The sequence below is a fragment of the Lactuca serriola genome, chromosome 1, assembly GCF_051521515.1.
Source record: "Lactuca serriola cultivar US96UC23 chromosome 1, Lser_US96UC23_V15, whole genome shotgun sequence".
NCBI classification, from domain to species: Eukaryota; Viridiplantae; Streptophyta; class Magnoliopsida; order Asterales; family Asteraceae; genus Lactuca; species Lactuca serriola.
The window spans coordinates 128,128,259-128,147,615 of record NC_136408.1 but is presented as its reverse complement, the minus strand read 5'-3'; the positions used below and the strand labels follow the sequence as shown (position 1 = coordinate 128,147,615).

General features: G+C 39.0%; 2 protein-coding genes across 2 annotated transcripts; both read left to right on the top strand.

Moving 5' to 3' along the window:
- The first annotated feature begins 11,120 nt into the window (after positions 1-11,120).
- On the top strand, positions 11,121-14,791 carry LOC145061338 (disease resistance protein RPV1-like). The gene is made up of 5 exons (XM_079008781.1): positions 11,121-11,758; positions 12,819-13,941; positions 14,026-14,349; positions 14,430-14,684; positions 14,774-14,791. The coding sequence occupies exons 1-5, from the start codon at positions 11,205-11,207 to the stop codon at positions 14,789-14,791; spliced, it is 2,274 nt and encodes a 757-aa protein (XP_078864907.1). The 5' UTR covers positions 11,121-11,204.
- On the top strand, positions 13,157-18,568 carry LOC145098507 (uncharacterized). Its single transcript, XM_079036144.1, has 5 exons — positions 13,157-13,941; positions 14,026-15,332; positions 15,423-16,044; positions 16,413-16,480; positions 18,197-18,568. Exons 2-5 carry the CDS (start codon positions 14,850-14,852, stop codon positions 18,227-18,229), a joined length of 1,206 nt encoding a protein of 401 aa, XP_078892270.1. The 5' UTR covers positions 13,157-13,941; positions 14,026-14,849; the 3' UTR covers positions 18,230-18,568.
- The last annotated feature ends 789 nt before the right edge of the window (positions 18,569-19,357 follow it).

Below are 19,357 nucleotides of genomic sequence, written 5' to 3'. Positions count from 1 at the left end.
GATCTCTAATGGCTGCAGCTTACCATGTGGATGCTGGTGCTCGGCCTTCACTCTGCGACAGGTCAAGCACCTCTCTACAAACCATGCGACATCCCTCTTCATACAGTGCCACCAATAATCCTTTTTCAGGTCCAGATACATCTTAGTGGCCCCAGGATGGATCAAGAATTTCGATCGATGACCCTCTTCCATCAAAATGGTATGCGTGCCGCCCACGGACGGTACCAAATCCGACCCTGAAATGTCATCAGCCCCCGACTATCAGTAACTAATTCCGATACTAACCCGACAACTCGCTCTTTCTTCTGGCTTTCTGGCTTCACAACCTCAGCCTGGGCCCCACAAATAGCATCCAACACTGGGGTAATCACTGTCATTCTCAAACAGACATCTCGAAATAGGGCACCCTCCGCCCTATGGCTCAATGCATCGGCTACAACATTAGCATTACCCGGGTGGTACAAGATTTCACAATCATAATCCTTGACCACGTCCAACCACCTCCTCCGGTGCATATTCAGGTTGGGCTGGTCCATCAAATACTTCAAGCTCTTGTGGTCCGTGTATATCGTACACCGAACCCCATACAGATAATGTCGCCAAATTTTGAGAGCGAACACTACCGCTCCCAACTCCAAATCATGAGTGGGATATCTCGACTCATGAGGTTAAGCTGCCTCGATGCATATGCAATCACATGCCCCCTCTGCATAAGCACCGCTCCTAAACCGGATATCGATGCATCACAATAAACCATAAAATCTTACATCCCTTTCGAAAGGGCTAACACTGGGGCTTCGCATAATCTCTGGCGAAGTGTCTCGAACGAGGTTTGCTGCTCCGGACCCTAAGAAAACGCAATGCCCTTCCGGGTCAACTTGGTGAGTGGTCCGGCAATCTTGGAGAAATCCTTAATAAATCTCCGATAATAGCTGTCGAAACCCAAAAAACTCCTGATCTCGGTGGGTGATCTCGACACCTCCCACCTCATGACCGCCTTGATCTTGGTTGGATCGACCAATATCTCATTCTGGTTAACGAGGTACCCCAAAAACTGAACCTCTCGTAGCCAGAACTCACACTCGGAGAACTTGGCATAAAGCCTCTCCAATCTTAGAACTCTGAGGATCTCCCTCAAATGCTCCTCATGTTGCTCTTGGGATCTCGAATACACCAATATATCATCAATGAACACAATCATTGAGTGATCCAACATCGGTCTGCACACCCTGTTCATGAGATCCTTGAACACCGCCGGTGCATTGGTGAGTTTGAAAGGCATTACCATGAACTCGTAATGCCCATAACAAGTCCGAAATGCTGTCTTCTGGACGTCCTCCTCCCGCACCCTCACCTGATGATAACCACACCTCAAATCAATCTTGGAGAACCAAGATGCTCCCTGCAATTGATCGAGCATATCATCGATCCTCGGCAAATGGTAACGGTTCTTAACCGTTAGCTTATTCAATTCACGATAATCAATGCACATCCAGTGCGAACCATCCTTTTCTTGACAAAAAGAATAGGCACCCCCCAATGGCGAACTGCTCAGCTTGATAAATCCCTTCCCCAGCAGCTCCTGGAGCTGCGAGGATAACTCCTGCGTCTCCGGAGGCGCAAGGCGATAAGGCGCCTTGGCGATAGGTGCAGCTCCCGGAACCAATTCAATACCGAACTCTACCTGCCTCTCTAGAGGCACACCCGACAACTCCTCTGGAAACACATACGGGAAGTCACGCACTATCGGAACCTCATCAACCGACTTCGGTCTCTCTAAATCAACCCTCGCATCCATCACATATGCCACGAATCCCCTACAGCCCTACTGTAGACTCTGTCTCGCTCTGGCGGCTGAACAAAATGTGGACCCTGTACGTGTACCTTCGCCGTACACCATAAGAACTCCCCCACTAGGGTCTCGAATCGTCACCAGTTGACGCTCGCACTCTATCACAGCTCCATATCGGCTCATCCAATCCATACCCACTATAACACACACGTCCCCCATCGCGATCGGAACCAGATCTATCGGGAACTCCACACCAAAGATCTCAAGGACACATCCTCGAATCACATCCGAAGCATACACTGCTCGCTCATCAGCTATGGAAAATTGCAGAGGCCGATCCCATGCCTCTTGACGGACACTAATATGCTGACTAAATGCTACCGAAACAAACGACCGACTCGCACCTGAGTCAAATAATACCAACGCAGGCACATAACTCACAAGAAAAGTACCTACGCATAACATAATATAAGCATAAAAACTCAACTCGAATAAAAGATGAAAAGAGAATACATACCAGCCACAACATCGGGCGCCGCACGGACCTCCTCTGCGGTCAAATGAAATGCTCTCCCACGAGCCTTCGGGGCCTCGGCCTTTACCGGCCGAACCTCGGTAGCCCTAGCAGTAGGCGCAGATCCCTGCGCTGATCCCTGAAGAAGCTGCGGGCACTCGGACTTCCGATGGCCGGTATGGTTGCAATGAAAGCAAACCGAAAATCCCTTGGGGCAATCCCTCATGATATGCCCCTACTTCCCACACTTGTAGCAGACCCTAGCCCTGCACGACCCCTCATGACTCTTACCGCACTTCCCACAAGCGTGATCCTTCGCACCCCCAGATCTCGAATTAGCGGGTCTAGCCCGCTTGGCTGCCGGCTGAGACTGAGCCGGCCGCCGATCCATCCTCTGAGACTCGGCCTCCTCCCTGGCCTAAGTCTCCAGCTCGATCTCCCTCTTCCAGGCATTTTCCTGGAGCTCAACAAATGTCCAGTAAGTCGAGTTTGCCACGAACTCCCAAATATCTCTCCTCAGCACACTCAGATAACGGCTCATACGAGCCTGCTCAGATGACACCTGCTCAGGGAAAAATATCGCCCTCTCATGAAACTTCCTGGTGATGACTGCCACAGAATCAATACCCTGCTTGAGGATCAAGAACTCCTGGATCAACCGTTCCCTCTCCACCGGGGGAACATACTCCTCTCTGAACATAGAGGTGAACCTTTCCCAGGATTTCCTCGAAAATCTCCGCCAAAGTGAAGTTCGTCATCACAAACTTCCACCAATCCTTCGCTCCCAGGCGGAGCTGGTTCAAGGCGAACCAAACCCTCAAGTGCTCTGGACAAGAACATGTATAGAAACATCCCTCGATGTTAGAGATCCACCTCATAGCAGCAATCGGGTCCTGCGTCCCATCGAACTCTGGTGGCTTCGTGTTGCTGAACTCCCGGAACAACAACGAGTCACCTCCCTGAGGTCTGGCAGTAGCAACATCAGCAGTAGTTGCAGCTGCAGTAGCCTCAGTCAACGTTGCGTACCACTCATCAAAAGTCTCAATCAATGGGAATCTCAGCCCGAATGGCAGCAGCCACCTCCTCATGAATCAATCGACGGATCTTCTCGTCGCTAACACCACTTCTCTCCGGTGTGTGTCGAGTCCCAACCATGATGCCTCTGAAATACAACAAGGAAATTATCAGAGACTCAATCGAGCATACACATACTCGATGACGCAACCCTACTTGTCCTCTGTGATCCAAAAGATTCTTACATGGAATGCCCACTGATCTGGTGTCTTCAGTAGTACGGGCCCAATACTACTGACCACACCGCATCAGCATTCACTCCAAGTCCTCCTCCTTGGATCTTGGATTACAAGTACTCTATCTTCAAGAGCTCCTAACTGCTATCTACTTACTCTCGAAGCATCTCAGTAGCAGAAATCTCCTAGGCTAAGGCATCACAAATCAGGCCATTCTACTCCTAATATGTATACCTAGCCTACTCTACCATGCATAACATATCTCATAACACCTATGTAAGGGTACTTTTGGGGATTCACCGTTCAGGCGCTGGCTGATCGTACACACGGCTCTGCTCTGTTTGTCTCAAAACTCTTTTTACTCTTTTCAAAAGTTTTACTTCATTATCAAAATTTTCCTCAAATCCTCAGTTTGAGTTCAGATACGCCCGAAGATGCATCCGAATCCCTCAAACCAAGGCTCTGATACCAACTTGTAACGATTTAAATTTTCAAAATAATTTTTCATTTTTAAAACATTCATTCATTCTTAAAATAATATCAAACACATTGTATCAAATGTTTTTGTCACAAAACATCTCCCTAGAATCTCTACAAAAACTCCAATGCGTGTGTGTACGAATCATGCCGGCGCCTTCCCGCGCTCATCACTAGTACCTGAAACACATAACACAACATCTGTAAGCATAAATGCTTAATGAGTTCCCCAAAATACCACATACAACACATACGCTACTCGAGGCTATAATACGATCCTCCGGTCGATGTGTCTCAGCGGGACCCTCCAGTCCTATAGCTCGTTGGACCCTCTGGTTTGGTTATAGCTCGTTGGACCCTCTGGTCCGGTCTATATCATCATACAACATACAATTATCACATAGCACATAATCTCATACATAACACATAAGACCCTCTGGTCATCGCATAGTACCACTCTAGGTAACGTCTACTGAGAAGACTCACCTCGATGTCTCGGTAAATATCTGACTCGGAAGAAGTGTGATCTAGCCTCGGCCTAATCACATAAAGTATTACTCTCATAAATACAACTGTACTCAACCCTAAAAGTCAATAAAGTCAACAGTCAAACTTTGACCCGACTCGTCGACTGCACTAGGGCGACTCGGCGAGTCTACACATGTCCACTGACTCTCTTAGATCCTCTCTTGACACGTCGAGTACTCCCCTTGACTCAACGAGTTCCACCTGGCATGAATCGCGGGCCACCCCGACTCAACTCGTCGAGTCTCAAGAACAACTCGGCGAGTTGCAACTTGAACTCAGACCCCTGACTCTCCCTGACTCACCGAGTCATTTCCCCCAAGTCGACAAGTCCACTCACTGAGTGATTAACGGGAAACCTTCATACTACTCGTCGAGTCTGTTCTTCGGACTCGGCGAGTTCATGCCATGCACAAACTCAAAACAACTTCTGAGGTCAGATCTGTTCCATACAATCATAGATCTGGCCTCCCCAAGCATGATAATCACGTAAAGTTCGGACCTTGACATGTATATAACATCTAAATGGTCCAAAATGGTGATTTAGCCCCAAAAATGACATTCCAAGCTCAAGACTCCCAAAATGACTCATAAAGCTCCAAGGGTTAAGGTCTCTGGACCTCTTTGGGTCCAGATCCAGAACACAAACTCGGGAAGGGACCAAATACTCCACTTAAACATCCTCTTAAAGGGTTAGAAACCCTACCACTAAGAATAAACACCAAAAACTGAAGAAGGTCCGAGAATAATACCTCAATACAGTCTCTAAGAGCTCAAAGACCACCAAAATCGCACCTCCTTCAGCCTCCTCTTTCCTTGAATACTTCACTCTTGCAAAAACACCCACAAAAGTTCAAGATTGTCCTCTCCTTCCTCACAAACGCTCTAGATCTCTTTAGGGTTTCTCTCTGAGGGTTGGTGTCTTCAAATGACGGCCATAAGGCCCTTTAAATAGGTCTCAAACCCTGGAAATTAGGGTTTCATTAAACAGGGTGGACTTGCCGAGTCCACTCATGAACTCGCCGAGTCCAGCTGTGAACTCGCATACAAATCCGCGACCATACTCGGCGAGTCTAGACGCCAACTCGCCGAGTCTCCCCTCAACACCCAAAAATAAAAGAACAAAACATCATACCTGGGAATCCGGGACTTACAGTCGAGTTGGATGCGGGCTTTAAGTGATGTACTCGGCGAGTAGGCCAGTTAGGAGGAAACTCTAATCCTTAGGGTTTGCACCCTATTTAAACGTCCTTATAGCCCCATCTCAGCCTCCATCACCCTCAGAGCATTCCTTATCAAAACCCTAGCCTCCATTGGTAAGCTTGAGTGATTGTTGCCTTGTGAAGGGACTTTTGGTGCACTTTGGAGCAAGTGGAAGAAGGGAGAGGTTGAAGAGGCCAAGGAAGGGGACTTAGATCTAGAACACATTCGTTTGTGGTCATCCATTCTGGTAATAAAGTTTCCATCTTGATTATTTATCTATTAGATCTTGTTTGTCCCTAAATTGTTGCTTTTAAGCCCTAAAACCCCAAATCCTTGTAGAGAAACCTTATGGTTGGGTTGTACTTCAGATCTGGACTCTCATTACCTTCTAGAAGTGTTAAGTTTGAGTCATATTAGTGATTAAGGTCCCTCTTGATCTTAGAACCCCATTAAGAGCTTAGTTTGGACATTTAAAGCCCCTAAAGCCATGCATGCACGTAAAGTTTGCAAGTTTACGTGATAAGCATGCCCTAGAAGCCTAGATCTGTGGTTTGGAGCCGCTGCATGGCTCAAATCACGTCTGTATGGAAAAAGGACTGAATGAACTTGGCGAGTATAATGTTGGACTCGGCGAGTCCTATGAAGATAGCCGTGGACCCGAGTTGGATGAGCAACTCGGGGAGTCTGATAAAGATTGCCTTAGACTCGACGAGTTGTTCTTCAACTCGGCGAGTCGAATGAACTTGGACTTAGTATTTGTGCATCGAAGAAGAACGCATCGATTCTTCGCTAAGCTCGACGAGTAGAAACGGGTATAGAACTAGAACAGATGGAAGGGACTCGGTGAGTTGCCGAGCCAACTCGGCGAGTCCGGTCAACCAGGAAGTTGAATTTGACCAGGAAGTTGACTTTGACCAGGGGTAAAATACTCATTTTACCCTAAGATTAGTTATCAGTATTTGACTTAGTGTTTATGGAAATTGTAGCCGGGGAGTTCCGGTTCAGCAGTCAGGCGCTCAGCAAGCAGACTTTCGGCAGCTACTTCGAGGTGAGTTACCTTCTAATAGCAGTGGGGCTAAGGCCACAATGTCGGACCACTAGTAGGAATTGTATGATTAGATGATTGTCTCTGTGATATTCATCTAGGGTTGCCACTACGTATGTTATGTTTATGTGTTTGTATGGTATGATGTTATATGCTAGCGATAGTAGGGGAGATAGTACCCAGGTTACCGGTCGATAGGGCCGAAGGGGCAGTCATGTCTAGCCATGCTAAATAGATTATGTGATATGTGTTATGTGGTAGTGGTAGGGGTGAAATAGTCCCCAGCATCCGGTCGAAAGGACCGAAGGGGAGACTAGCACCCAGATATGCTAGTCAGTATCCGGTCGAAAGGATCGAAGGGGAGACCAGCACCCATATATGCTAGTCAGTATCCGGTCGAGAGGACCGAAGGGGAGACCAACACCCAGATATGCTAGTCAGTATCCGGTCGAGAGGACCGAAGGCGTAGGTCGGGCACCCAGATATGCCTGACAATATTTGTATGTTATGTGGTTATTTGGTATGCGGTACGATAGGTGAACTCACTAAGCTTCGTGCTTACGGTTTTTAGTTGTTGTTTCAGGTACCTCTTCAGCCAAGGGGAAGGAGCTGGCGCGGTAGCGGCATATCACACACATGCTCTTGTTTTTCCGCACTATGAGACATTCTGGGATTTGTACTCTGATATTATTATGATTTACGTTCTGGTTTACAAACGCGAGACATGTTTTATTAAATGATATGGTCGAATGATATTTTGTTACAAACGTTTTGCAAATCACTTAATTAAAAATGAAATTTTTGGTCCATAATTTTCGGGATGTTACAAGCTAGAACATGAGCAAAGTACAAGGAGAATACAATATGACAATTCTAAAAAAATGAAGATATGCTCCAATCAATCCACCTATTTATAGCCTGAGTAGTTCTATATTTGAACCACACATATGTTTGAAAGATCACCTCATATGCAATCTGTGCAGGAGATGCACGAATTTGCTTAAACACCATGTTGTTCCTTGCTATCCAAATAAACCATAATAAAACATATATCACCGTATTGAGCCTTTATTTTTTGCGGGACAGTTGCCCCAATTTGCCGCGAAATTTAGTAATTATGTCATGTTGTTAAAAGACATCGTGGGTATGCCGCACCATTTTAATATCCAATCCCTCGCCTCCTTCACTATCTTGCATTTTATCAATAAATGCTTACCTGTTTCTTTTTCTTCTTTGCAAAGAGGGCACATAGATGATTGTAAGATGACACCTCTCATTTCCAGATTCGACGCAACTGGGATTCTGTCAGGGATTGCCCTCCATATAAAGCATCTAATCTTGAGTGGTACCGCTTTAGACCAGTTAATTTGTACACTATTGCTAGGGGCTGCGATTTTTTGAGTCCACCAGTTTCGTTAGAGTTTTAACTGTGTACCTGCCATCCTTATTTAGAGTGAAGTTTAGTCCATTTTCTGCTGGTGTTATGTTGACATTTGCAATTAACGAACAAAGAGCCAAGAAATCAACAGACGCTCAGCATTCATCTATTGTTTCTTCCAGTTCCATGTGTGGCCATTACTTTGAATCCTATCCGAAATTAGGCACAACTTGAATTTTTCCAGATCATATAATCGTGGGAATCGCTCTTGTAAGGTTAAGTCCCCGCACCACCTGTCTTTCCAGAAAAGGAAACTATGTTTGGAAATTGGATTTATAGTGAACAACTCGTGATAATTTACATCAAAGGATGGTAGAGGTTAATTGCTTTGGCTATGTTACACCAAACACCATTTGAGTTTTAGCAATCGTTGTGACTGGTCTTTTGATGAGATTGTGGATAGAAACGATGCATTGTTTCAAGAGACAAAAATCCCCTGCTTTCAATTTCCACCACCACTTGGTTAATAAGGCCAAGTTTTGCGCTTTTAGAATACCAACTCCAAGACCTCATTTTGATTTATCAACAGACTACATTGGCCCATGCTATCCGATGTATTTTTGATTTTGTATCATCACCACCCCACAAAAATCTTCTACGGAGTTTCTCTAATTCAGCAATGATACCTTCAGATGCTTTGAACAAAGAGAGGTAGTATGTTGGTAAGCTATTAAGGAGTGACTTAATGAAAGTAGGTCGGCCACCGAATGATAGAGCTTTCGCCTTCTACTAGAGACTAGTCAGAGAGCTTTATCAACTTTGGAAGAGTCAATTTTATTCTACGGTGAAGAATTATACTTTTCACGAGAATACACCATAGGCCACTAACATTCCCGAGCGTCCATCAATTCCATCTCGACAACCTTCATCATATTTTGGAACTACGTAAATCTATACTTACCTTGCTCTAACTATTATTATTATTATTATTATTATTATTATTATTATTATTATTATTAATAATTTGCAAGTTTGAGATTGTGAGTATAAAGTACTATTCATTTCGTTTATTAAATTATGGGCTAAAAATGGCTAGATTGATCACATTGTAACTGTTACAACATATAATAATGATGCGTTAAACAACTCTTTGGAATAGAAGTTTTGCCTTTAGATAGACTTTCATATTTACACTTTTCTTTTCTAAGGGTTTGATTTAATAGTTTTCATCCTTCATAATTTTAATGGTAAGTTATTGGAATTTTTAAGTTACGATTCATTTATTATATTTAAAAGTAATGTTTTAGTTCCCCTATATATATATATATATATATATATATATATATATATATATATATATATATATATATATATATATATATATATATATATATTTGTTTTTATTAATATTGTTTATTATTATTATAATTTCTCAATTAATTTTCATTTGTGGTATTGTACCAAATATATATTTATACTTACAAATCTTATTTTTTTTATCTTTGTTGTCTACATGTAATTATTTACATCGAAATTTTATTTTTATAATTTTATAATCTACTTTACAAAGAAGTTTACCACCATAACGCACAAAATGACTAACCAGTAGTTATTAAAAATTCCCTCTATAATTAGTTGTACTTTTTCGTTAATAAATATGGTTATTTTCTTGGAGTTTGCGTTGTCCTAAATATATAATATATAATACTAAATTAAAGATAAAATAATATAAACAAGGAAGAAGAAAATACCATGAAGCCGCACGATCGTTGATTCTCCTCTCTACCCGTCTCCTTTCATTCCTCATTGGCTCGCTGTTTCCCTGCCGACTTATCGCCTGTTAGCTTACTCGTCATCTTTCTCAGCCTCATCACTGTTGGTTCATCCTCTATCATCGCTGCTTCAGATCTCCTTGTCTTCGTGAAGGCAGGTAACTATGAAGGTCCATTCTTAGAAGTTTGTTTCACATGTTGTTAGATAGTGTCATCTTATTAATCATAAATCACATCATAATCATCTGTTTATTTCCTTAATATGTGATTGAATTTTTTCAACTCATAGATGAAAAACAAACCAAAATAACACAAGAGTAATAAGATCAATGGTTTTCTAATACTGATAGTGTTTAATTTGTAACAATAAAGCTGTTCCACAAGCTACTCTCCTAGAAAAAAAAGAAACAAAATTGTTTGAGCAAATGATTGGATGTTTTTACAAACCACGCGTCCCACTATATATAAACCAACGGAATAAACAGTAAAGGGCAAAAATACCCCTCAAATATGCAGCCTTCCTTTATTTATCATAATTACCCTCTTTACCCCATCTTTGGTACCTAAATTTCAGTGGTGGCATAGTAGTTAACCTATCCAATAACTTTTCATTCAAGTTCTACTTTCATGAGATTGCTGTTACAGAAATTAATCAACTTGTTTATGCTTAAAATAAGAAGACCCCAACAGCCTTTTTTCATATTTGGAACACATCGGCAGCTAGCAGCTTTTGTTGTGTTTTTTTTCCAGTGTTTAGATGCCTAAGCTTGATTCACATATGTCGCACGCACACAAAACCACCGAGTTTAGAATGGCCTTTGAACAAAAAAATCAAAAGCATGGGTTAAAAGACACATATACACATTATGCACTATATAGCATCAAAATCAACTCAAAACTCGAAGTTTCTGGGTAATATTGGTATATTAACAAAATTAGAGTTCATATATTGAACATTAAATTTTTTTGGGGTGTATTAATCCACATGTAAAAATTCAGAGGTGCATATGTATTGTATTGTAATCACTTAAAAAGTTTTATTTTTTAATATCTTGAAGTTATTATTATTGAGGTTTCAACTGTTTGATGAGACTTAAGTTGCATATTGTAACTATTGATTATTTGGATTTCATGTAGAGACATTTCCCTGATATCGAAGCACAAGTGAGGGAAGCCGGTGAAACCATCTTACGATAGGATTTTCAGAAATTTTGGGAAGGGTGAAGAGTCATCAACACATAACTCATAATGGTTGTTCTATCTGAAGTTCCAGAAGGATCTTCATCTTCTTCATCAACTCATGGCTATAGTCCATCAACTCATGCTTATAGATATGATGTATTTCTAAGTTTTAGAGGTTTCGATACTCGTCGTAGTTTCACTGATCACCTTCATAAGGCCCTCATTGATGCCAATATCACTGCCTTCATGGATGATGAAGAGATTGAAACAGGAGAACATCTGAAACTAGAATTAGAGAGTGCTATTAAGGCATCCCGGGCTTCTATTATCGTTATTTCCAAGAATTACGCTACTTCAACATGGTGCCTCGATGAACTGGTATTGATCCTTGAGCAGCGTATGACATCCAACCATATTGTCATCCCCATCTTTTATCATGTGGATCCCAACCATGTTATGAAGCAACAAAGTAGCTTTGGAGATGCAATGTCTAAGCATAAACAGAAAATGGATGAAGAGACAGATGAAAATAAAAGAAGTCAATGGGTTCAAAAGATCGAACGATGGAATAAGGCGCTTGTAGAAGTTGCTAGTATAAAAGGAAATGACGTAAATGGAAGGTAACAACTTTCTTACACATATTTTCATACACCATTTTCTCACTATGCGTTTCGATAAGTTTTTTAGTATCATAAAACTGGTGTATATTTCATGCATTTGGATAATGTAGATGATGCACAAAGTGAATCTAAGTATCGTGTCATGTGATCCCATAATCAGTTTATATAGATAGATTACCATCATGATAGTTTTTTCACACTTGTTTTGCATTTTGTATTTTATCATAGATTCATAGGTTAGTCCAGTTTGATAAACCATTTCGTTTATTTTTATATGCTTTTATTAAAAAACAAATTTGATCTGTTTGCTATGCGTCTACTATTAAATATACAACACGACTTTCAAACATAGTGTGTTTTATGTTAATAACTTCTCTTACCTGTTGTAAGCAGCAAAAGATAACCTATAACTGCCACTTTTTCAGACGCACCACATTGATAGTTAAATTTTATGTTCTTGTAGAAACATAGTGGAGTTATGGTAGAGCCTGATATTTGAAGTTCTTGACTCAAAACAAATGTAACAGTAAATGAATTTGAAAGAGAGGGATTTATGTATTAACTTAAAGAAAATTGAAAGCGAATGATTCAAAACAATAATAAAGGAAATTCAGTGTGTGAATTCCTCCTGCCAAAGCTTGAAGCCAATGAACAATAATTCTCCAAGGAAAATTCTAGACAGGTCACGCCATGCAAAATCTTTTCCCAAAATAATATTTTCCTTCTATAGACTATCCAAGGCTTATGCTTATCCAAATTGGGCTCAGGTGTATGGTGTGTGTGGTACTGGGTGAGGATCATTTTCAAGTTAGATGGCCCATTAGTGAAATCTTGTATTACATTGGAAACTTTGGTCTTATTATACATATATTTAGAATCTTACACGTTAGATACTTATATGGTTAAGTGCAAACACAATATGGTTTTGTTGTGAAGAACCTACTAAAATTAATAACTATGATATAATTTTGATTTGGATCTTTATTTAATTAAGACCTCCAAATCTGGTTTGTAAGTTTTGTGGATTGTGTTTTGTAATTCTTATTAAATCAAGTTTCAGGGTTGAGACGGAGTTCATTGAAGAAATTGTGAAGGACATCTACCGTAGATTACATGTACGGAGTGTTCGGCCCTTACTAACCGGGATGGACTATTCCATTAACTTCATCACTTCATGGTTGAATGATGGATCCTCACATAAGGCAGACATACTCACTATTTCGGGTATAGGTGGGATCGGGAAGACAACTTTAGCCAAACATGTCTATGGGATATATTGTCATGAATTCGATAAAAGCACTTGTATCGAAGATATTAGTAGGATATGTGATGGAAAGTTTAATGGGTTGCTTGATTTACAAGAACAACTCTGCAATAGCATTTCAAAAACAAGTTCAATTAAAGCTCATGATGTTTCAATATACACCGCAAAGATAGAGAATGCACTAACACATAAAAGGGTGTTTCTAGTTCTTGATGATATCAGTACTGTTGCTCAGTTGGATGCATTACTTGGAAGGAAAGGTTTTCATCCAGGAAGCAAAGTTATAATAACAACAAAGGACAAATTGTTAACAGAGAGTTGTGGACTATTCAAAACGAACATTAAACCCAACCATGTAGAACACTTCGTTGAAGCCTTACATGAGACTAAATCACGACAACTTTTGTGTTCCCATGCATTCATGTCTAACGATCCCAAGGCAGGTTATGTGGAGGTGTCAGATAAGCTTGTGAAGTATTGTAAAGGGCACCCATTGGCTCTTGAAGTTTTGGGCAAGTCTTTGCATAATCGGGACGTGTCGTATTGGGAAGGGTGCATAGAAGTGCTAAAGAAAGAAGTTAGTTCCCCTGTAAATAATATCTTGAGAATGAGCTACAACTCTTTGCCATCTAAAAACGATAAGGAATTGTTTAAGTATATTTCTTGTTTTTTCGTTGGAATAGATAGAGATGTTAGCGAAACAATATTAGAGGCATGTGAAATAAACACAAGATCCGGAATCCCGAATCTCATTGATAGATGTCTTCTTAGTATTGGAAAGAATAATGAATTGAAGATGCATCAGTTGGTTCAAGAGATGGGAAGATTCGAAGTACATCAAGAATCACCTGATAAGCCATGGAAGCGAAGTCTATTATGGTGTCATAAGGAGTCATTTAGAGTGTTGAAACAAAAAAAGGTAAGAGGCCATGCCTCAGTAGTGTACATGTCCAAAAAATTTTGTTTTGCCTAATTTGTTTGTTTGCATTATGTTTCTTCTTAGGGTAAGGGAAATCTTCTAGGCCTTTCCCTTGACATGCGCATGCTTGAGAACCAGAAGTTGGGAGCATCATTTGAGCTGAAAACAGATGCATTGAGTTACATGAATAGTCTTATGCTACTACAACTCAATTATGTTCACATGCATGGGTCTTATGAAAACTTTCCAGGGGAATTAAGAGGCTTGTGTATGCATGGGTTTCATTCAAAGTCTATACCTTTAGACTTACCTATGGAGAATCTTGTTGCTCTTGACATGTCATATAGCAATATTGAATCAATCTTTGCTAGTTATAGTAATCCACAACGACTAGAGAAGAGGCAGAATGTAAACTTGTCTTCATTTATTATTCATGCATGGGAGTTGATGAAATTCAGTACTATACTAACCTATTTTCATTTCTGTAGTTGGATGGATCGTGCTCAAAAGAGAAAATATTGTTTGGTTCACTGAAGATTCTTAATTTAAGTTTTTGCAAACAACTTCATAGTGTTGGTGACTTTCAACAACTCCCTGCGCTTGAGAGGTTATTACTTAGAAATTGCATTGGTTTGCTTAATATTTGTGAATCAATTGAGCAATGTGTTGAACTTGTCCTCATCGATCTAAGCTACTGCAAGAAGCTTGAAAAACTTCCAAGAAATTTAGGCCTATTGAAGAAGGTTAAAACAGTGTTGCTAGATGGTTGTAGTCTCGGCGAATCTCGAATCCAGATTAAGGATATTGGATCATTGGAATTGTGCAAAACCAGCAACATTTACATAAATAAAAGACCCTCTTTCTCTTCCTTTGTGGGTGCTATACCAAGTGATTTGAAGTCCTTCACAATGTCTTTACCAAGATCTTTAGTAAGGTTGTCACTTGCAAATAATAATTTGTCCCATAAATCCTTTCCCATGGACTTCAGTTATCTATTCATGTTAAAGGATTTATGTTTAGATGGAAATCCTATCAGTTCTATGCCAAGTTGTGTGAGAACCCTTCCTAGACTTGAGAAACTTAGTATGGGGAAGTGTAAAAAGTTGAAGTCAGTCGTGTATCCTCCACATACACTAAGAGAGTTGTCTATTAATCCTTATGATGTGTATTACGTAGAAAAAGTTGTATTTGATCCAAAAATGTCCGCACTCCAGTTACCATTTGTTAACTGGGTAGCTTACGCACCCGGGTCGTATGAAATTGAAGGCATCATCAAAATGCAAGAAATGGTGAATGTTGAGGAAAAGGTATTACACAGCTTGGGTTGGAATAATTTAGATTCGCTTAACAACAAGCATATGAGAACTAATCCTTTGAAATCTAAAATCCAGGTTTGTCTAGTTAACATAACTGTCTGACTTAATGTGAACATGTATAATGTAATTGCTATGGTGATTAATTAAGGTGGTTGTGTTTGGCAGTTGTTTTATGAATTTGGAATATTCAGCACAAAGTATGAGGCGGAGGATATGCCGAGTTGGTTTAGTTATAGAAGTGTGGGGCCATCAATATCATTTACCATCCCATCATTATCATCTCCAAACAAGCTTAGAGGTCTCAACTTCTGCTTTGTGCAGAGATGGCGAGGTTTGGATGAGAGGTCTCCATTTAAATATGGTCAGGCCCCTGTATGGCCAATGATGACAATTAGTAATATAACAAAGAACCGTATGTGGATATACGAACGTCACAAGGATATAGTTGTTGAAGGTAAAACGTGTTGGGTAGTTTTAAGTCATTGGATTCTTGGGATGAATGAGATGGAGGGTGGTGACCACGTGATTATTAATGTTACACCACGGTATGATAAACTTGTAAAGGAGTGTGGAGTGAGTCTAGTGTATGATGATGGAGAAGAAAAAGAAGAAGAAGAAGATGCATTGGGTTATTATAAGTCATGGAATCACAGAATTGGTGGGGATCTCTCTCCTTTTCAAACCTCAACAGGACAATACATCCTAAACCACAAGCTATTTTTTTCCACCATGATTAGATTGTTACCATATCATCGTGAATTCGTTACAGAGGGCGCCGAATTTCAAGGTAGATGTCATTTTTATTAAATATATAATGATCTCATCCATGACCCAAGTTCTTTAGATAGATGGAGAATGACCCATTTACTTTTAGTAGATAAATAAATGGATCATATAACCCAAATCCACCCATTCATCGTTGATTTTGTTGACCTTTACTATAATAGTTTGTTTTTATAAACATGAAAGAAAAAATTCTACTTCTTACTTCTAAATGAATCGACCCAAATAATGATCCTTATGAATGGATCTATGTTAACTGATTAAGTCTTGATATGTTCGATCGCATAAATATCTCGGGACCCAATACAAACTACTTTGTCCACGTGGATGTTTCTGAATAATAACTGAACATACTATATACTTTTTTTTTAGTAAAAGAGAAAGGGTGGTTTAGAGCTTTATCCCCAAGGAAGCCTGACATACTTGGTCCAGCATGTGAGGTATATTTTTTGACATCCAAGCCTTTCTATCATTACATGAATAAACGGCATACACATCAAAGTATGTTATATATCATATCTTTGATTGGTTTAGGATGCATCAAAATAAGAGGAGTTAGAGCCTTGCAATGAATGCTTGCTTGAAAAAGATAACGTCAAAACAAAGTTGGGGCTGATATGATGGGCATGAAATTTGTCTAATTTTCTCTAACTATTTAATCTTAGAGTGGGAGCACACCAATTACATATACATAATTCGTTCATTTAGGGCTCTACATTTGGTGTTTTTGGTTGTTATCAAGGTCTTTTGGCTTTTATTCATTTTTGTTTGTTTTTATATCAAATAATAATATCTTAGGTAATTATTGTAAATTATTTTTATTTGCTTTTGAATTAAATTTTTTTGATCATACTTACCAAAATAGAACCATCCTTATAAGGGCTTGTGGTTGTATCTTTCGAATTTAAGTTTTTTCCATCAACAAAATTAATTTCAAAATATTTATGATTCAAATATTTTAGACTATCGAGTCGATTTTTCGATTTTTTTTTTGTTGAGAATATTAATCATACAATTCAGTTTTCTCTTCCCTCAAAATCTCATACAATGCCTCTATTGTACTTCTTTACTAAAGTCTTAGTCTTTGCTTTAAGGGCCTCCTCAATCTCAACTTCCACCAAATCATTTACCTACATTTCATCTTCCTCTACTTTTTGAATTTGAATATATTTCTCTACATGTTTAGTGGTAACATTTGCAAGATGCTTTTTGAGTTCATTAATAAAAATATTAAAATTGGAAAATCAAATACTTGATCCATTGATGAGTTTGTTGATATCGGATTAGCTACCCTAAGAAAGAAGTAGGCTTGTTTATTAGAGTCCTCATCACTCATCAGATGATGACCAGACCACATTTGTCCCATGTGCACTTTCTCATTCATTTCAGCTTCTTTATATTTCTATAAATTATATGACCCATTTTTCATCACTCTTTTTTTTTTTTTTTTTTTTTTTTTGCATTTCAATCATTGGAAAAATGATTTTTCTCTGCCATATTTGTGAAACTTACAACATAATCGCTGGCCAGTTCAGCTTTCATAGGGCTATAAACTTTCTTTATCTTTGTAATCTTTTGTAAAAGATGATTTCCTCTTTTTGGATTCTTCATGAATTTGTGGAACTTCTTTGTTAGAAAATCCAAAATTCCATAACATTTTTTGGAACCCAACTTTCCTCAGCCTCTATCTCTGGTAAATTTACCACAACTGCACTTTGATTCGATTCATATTTTGTATTATCTCCAATAAACATTATATAACCTTGAACTATTTTTTGACTACAATTGGTCATTGAATTCCCCCTTATTAATGGCAATGGTCCACCACATTGTATTGGACTTTGAACAATCAGTTTTTTGTGGTATGCTACTTCTCCATGTATTGATAAACTGCTAAGATCTTTAGATGTTTAGATTACAATTCTCACTGTTTACTATTAACATCCTACACTTGACATAAATTTAATGTTTACATTTTTTTCACTTGAAGCCTTTTCACCTTGCTAACAGTCGTACTATGCAAGTCAACGGTTTCAGTTAGTGACTCTGTAGCTGATGCTTTAAAATTGTTGTATGCGTTTTCATAGCATTTTGTATTATATTGTCCATATACTTTGAGAGATTTTATAATTTTCTTACTTGCCCTTTCTCCGTAGGGTAATGAGGAATCTTCAAGGTCTCATCCTTGACATGAGAACGTATGAGAAAGAGAGGCAGCAGTACATTTTCCCAATTTTTCCAGAAGAATTAAGATGGTTTGCTTGTTGTCACCTATAGTAATGATTTATCTTTTCATTTTTTGTTTTGATAATTGTATCTTTGATTGCCAAAAACAGGGGAAAACAATATAATAGGTTTTTCAGTTAATTAATACACATGTAAGGAATATGATGTAAGTCGTAATGTTGTTTTTATTACTTTTGTTATTTTGTTTATTTGGTTCATCTGATTGAGAGAAAATACTAAAATGTGATTGATGAGTTGCCATGATTGTCCGGGTTCAATGTTTTTCTGCTATTTGTTCAGTAAAGGTGAAATTGTAAGTGATATAACTGGGAAAGTTAATTTTGTAGCCACAACTTTGTCCATTTCCTTGCTGCTATTTTGGTAATAAAAGCCACTAATTTCATAATGTTTGTGTTTCTGTGTTGCTGTTACAACATATGTTGTCGGTTATGCTTGTTGATTCTTACTTATTACACAACAGACATTAGACATACAGTTTTTTCTTCTCTTGTTTCCTTTTTCACTGCAGACTGAATTGGAATCTCGGTTATTATTTCAGAAGGGGTTAAAATTAAGGGCTAACTTTCACTATGGTATTAAAAATAATCTACAAGTAGTTAATGGCATTAAGTATCACGATTTTGGCACTTTCATTCACAGTTAATGGAACAATTTGCAGGATGAAATGGTTAATTTTAAACAAGGGAAGATAGCTTACGTGATTATTAATTTATTATGATTTACATAGTGGTGGCATGGCAACTTTCAACGATCAATGGATTTGGATTAACTTTTGAGGTGTTACTTTTTTTTTAATAGTAATCAGTACTTTGGCTCTGCTGATTATCCCGATCTTAGCTGGTTGTTATATTTCAGGAAAAGATTAAGGCGATTGCTATTGTGTTGGCGATTTAGGGACTTGCTTCTTATATTTATCATCATTATCTTGATGATCTATGAAACTCAACCGAGAAATGGAATGAAATTTCAATGAGGTTTTTGAAACATAAAAAAAAACATTTATAAAAAGTTACTATCATGAGAACAGTTATTATGATTCCTTGTAGCTTGCCTACTTTTATGACAATAAT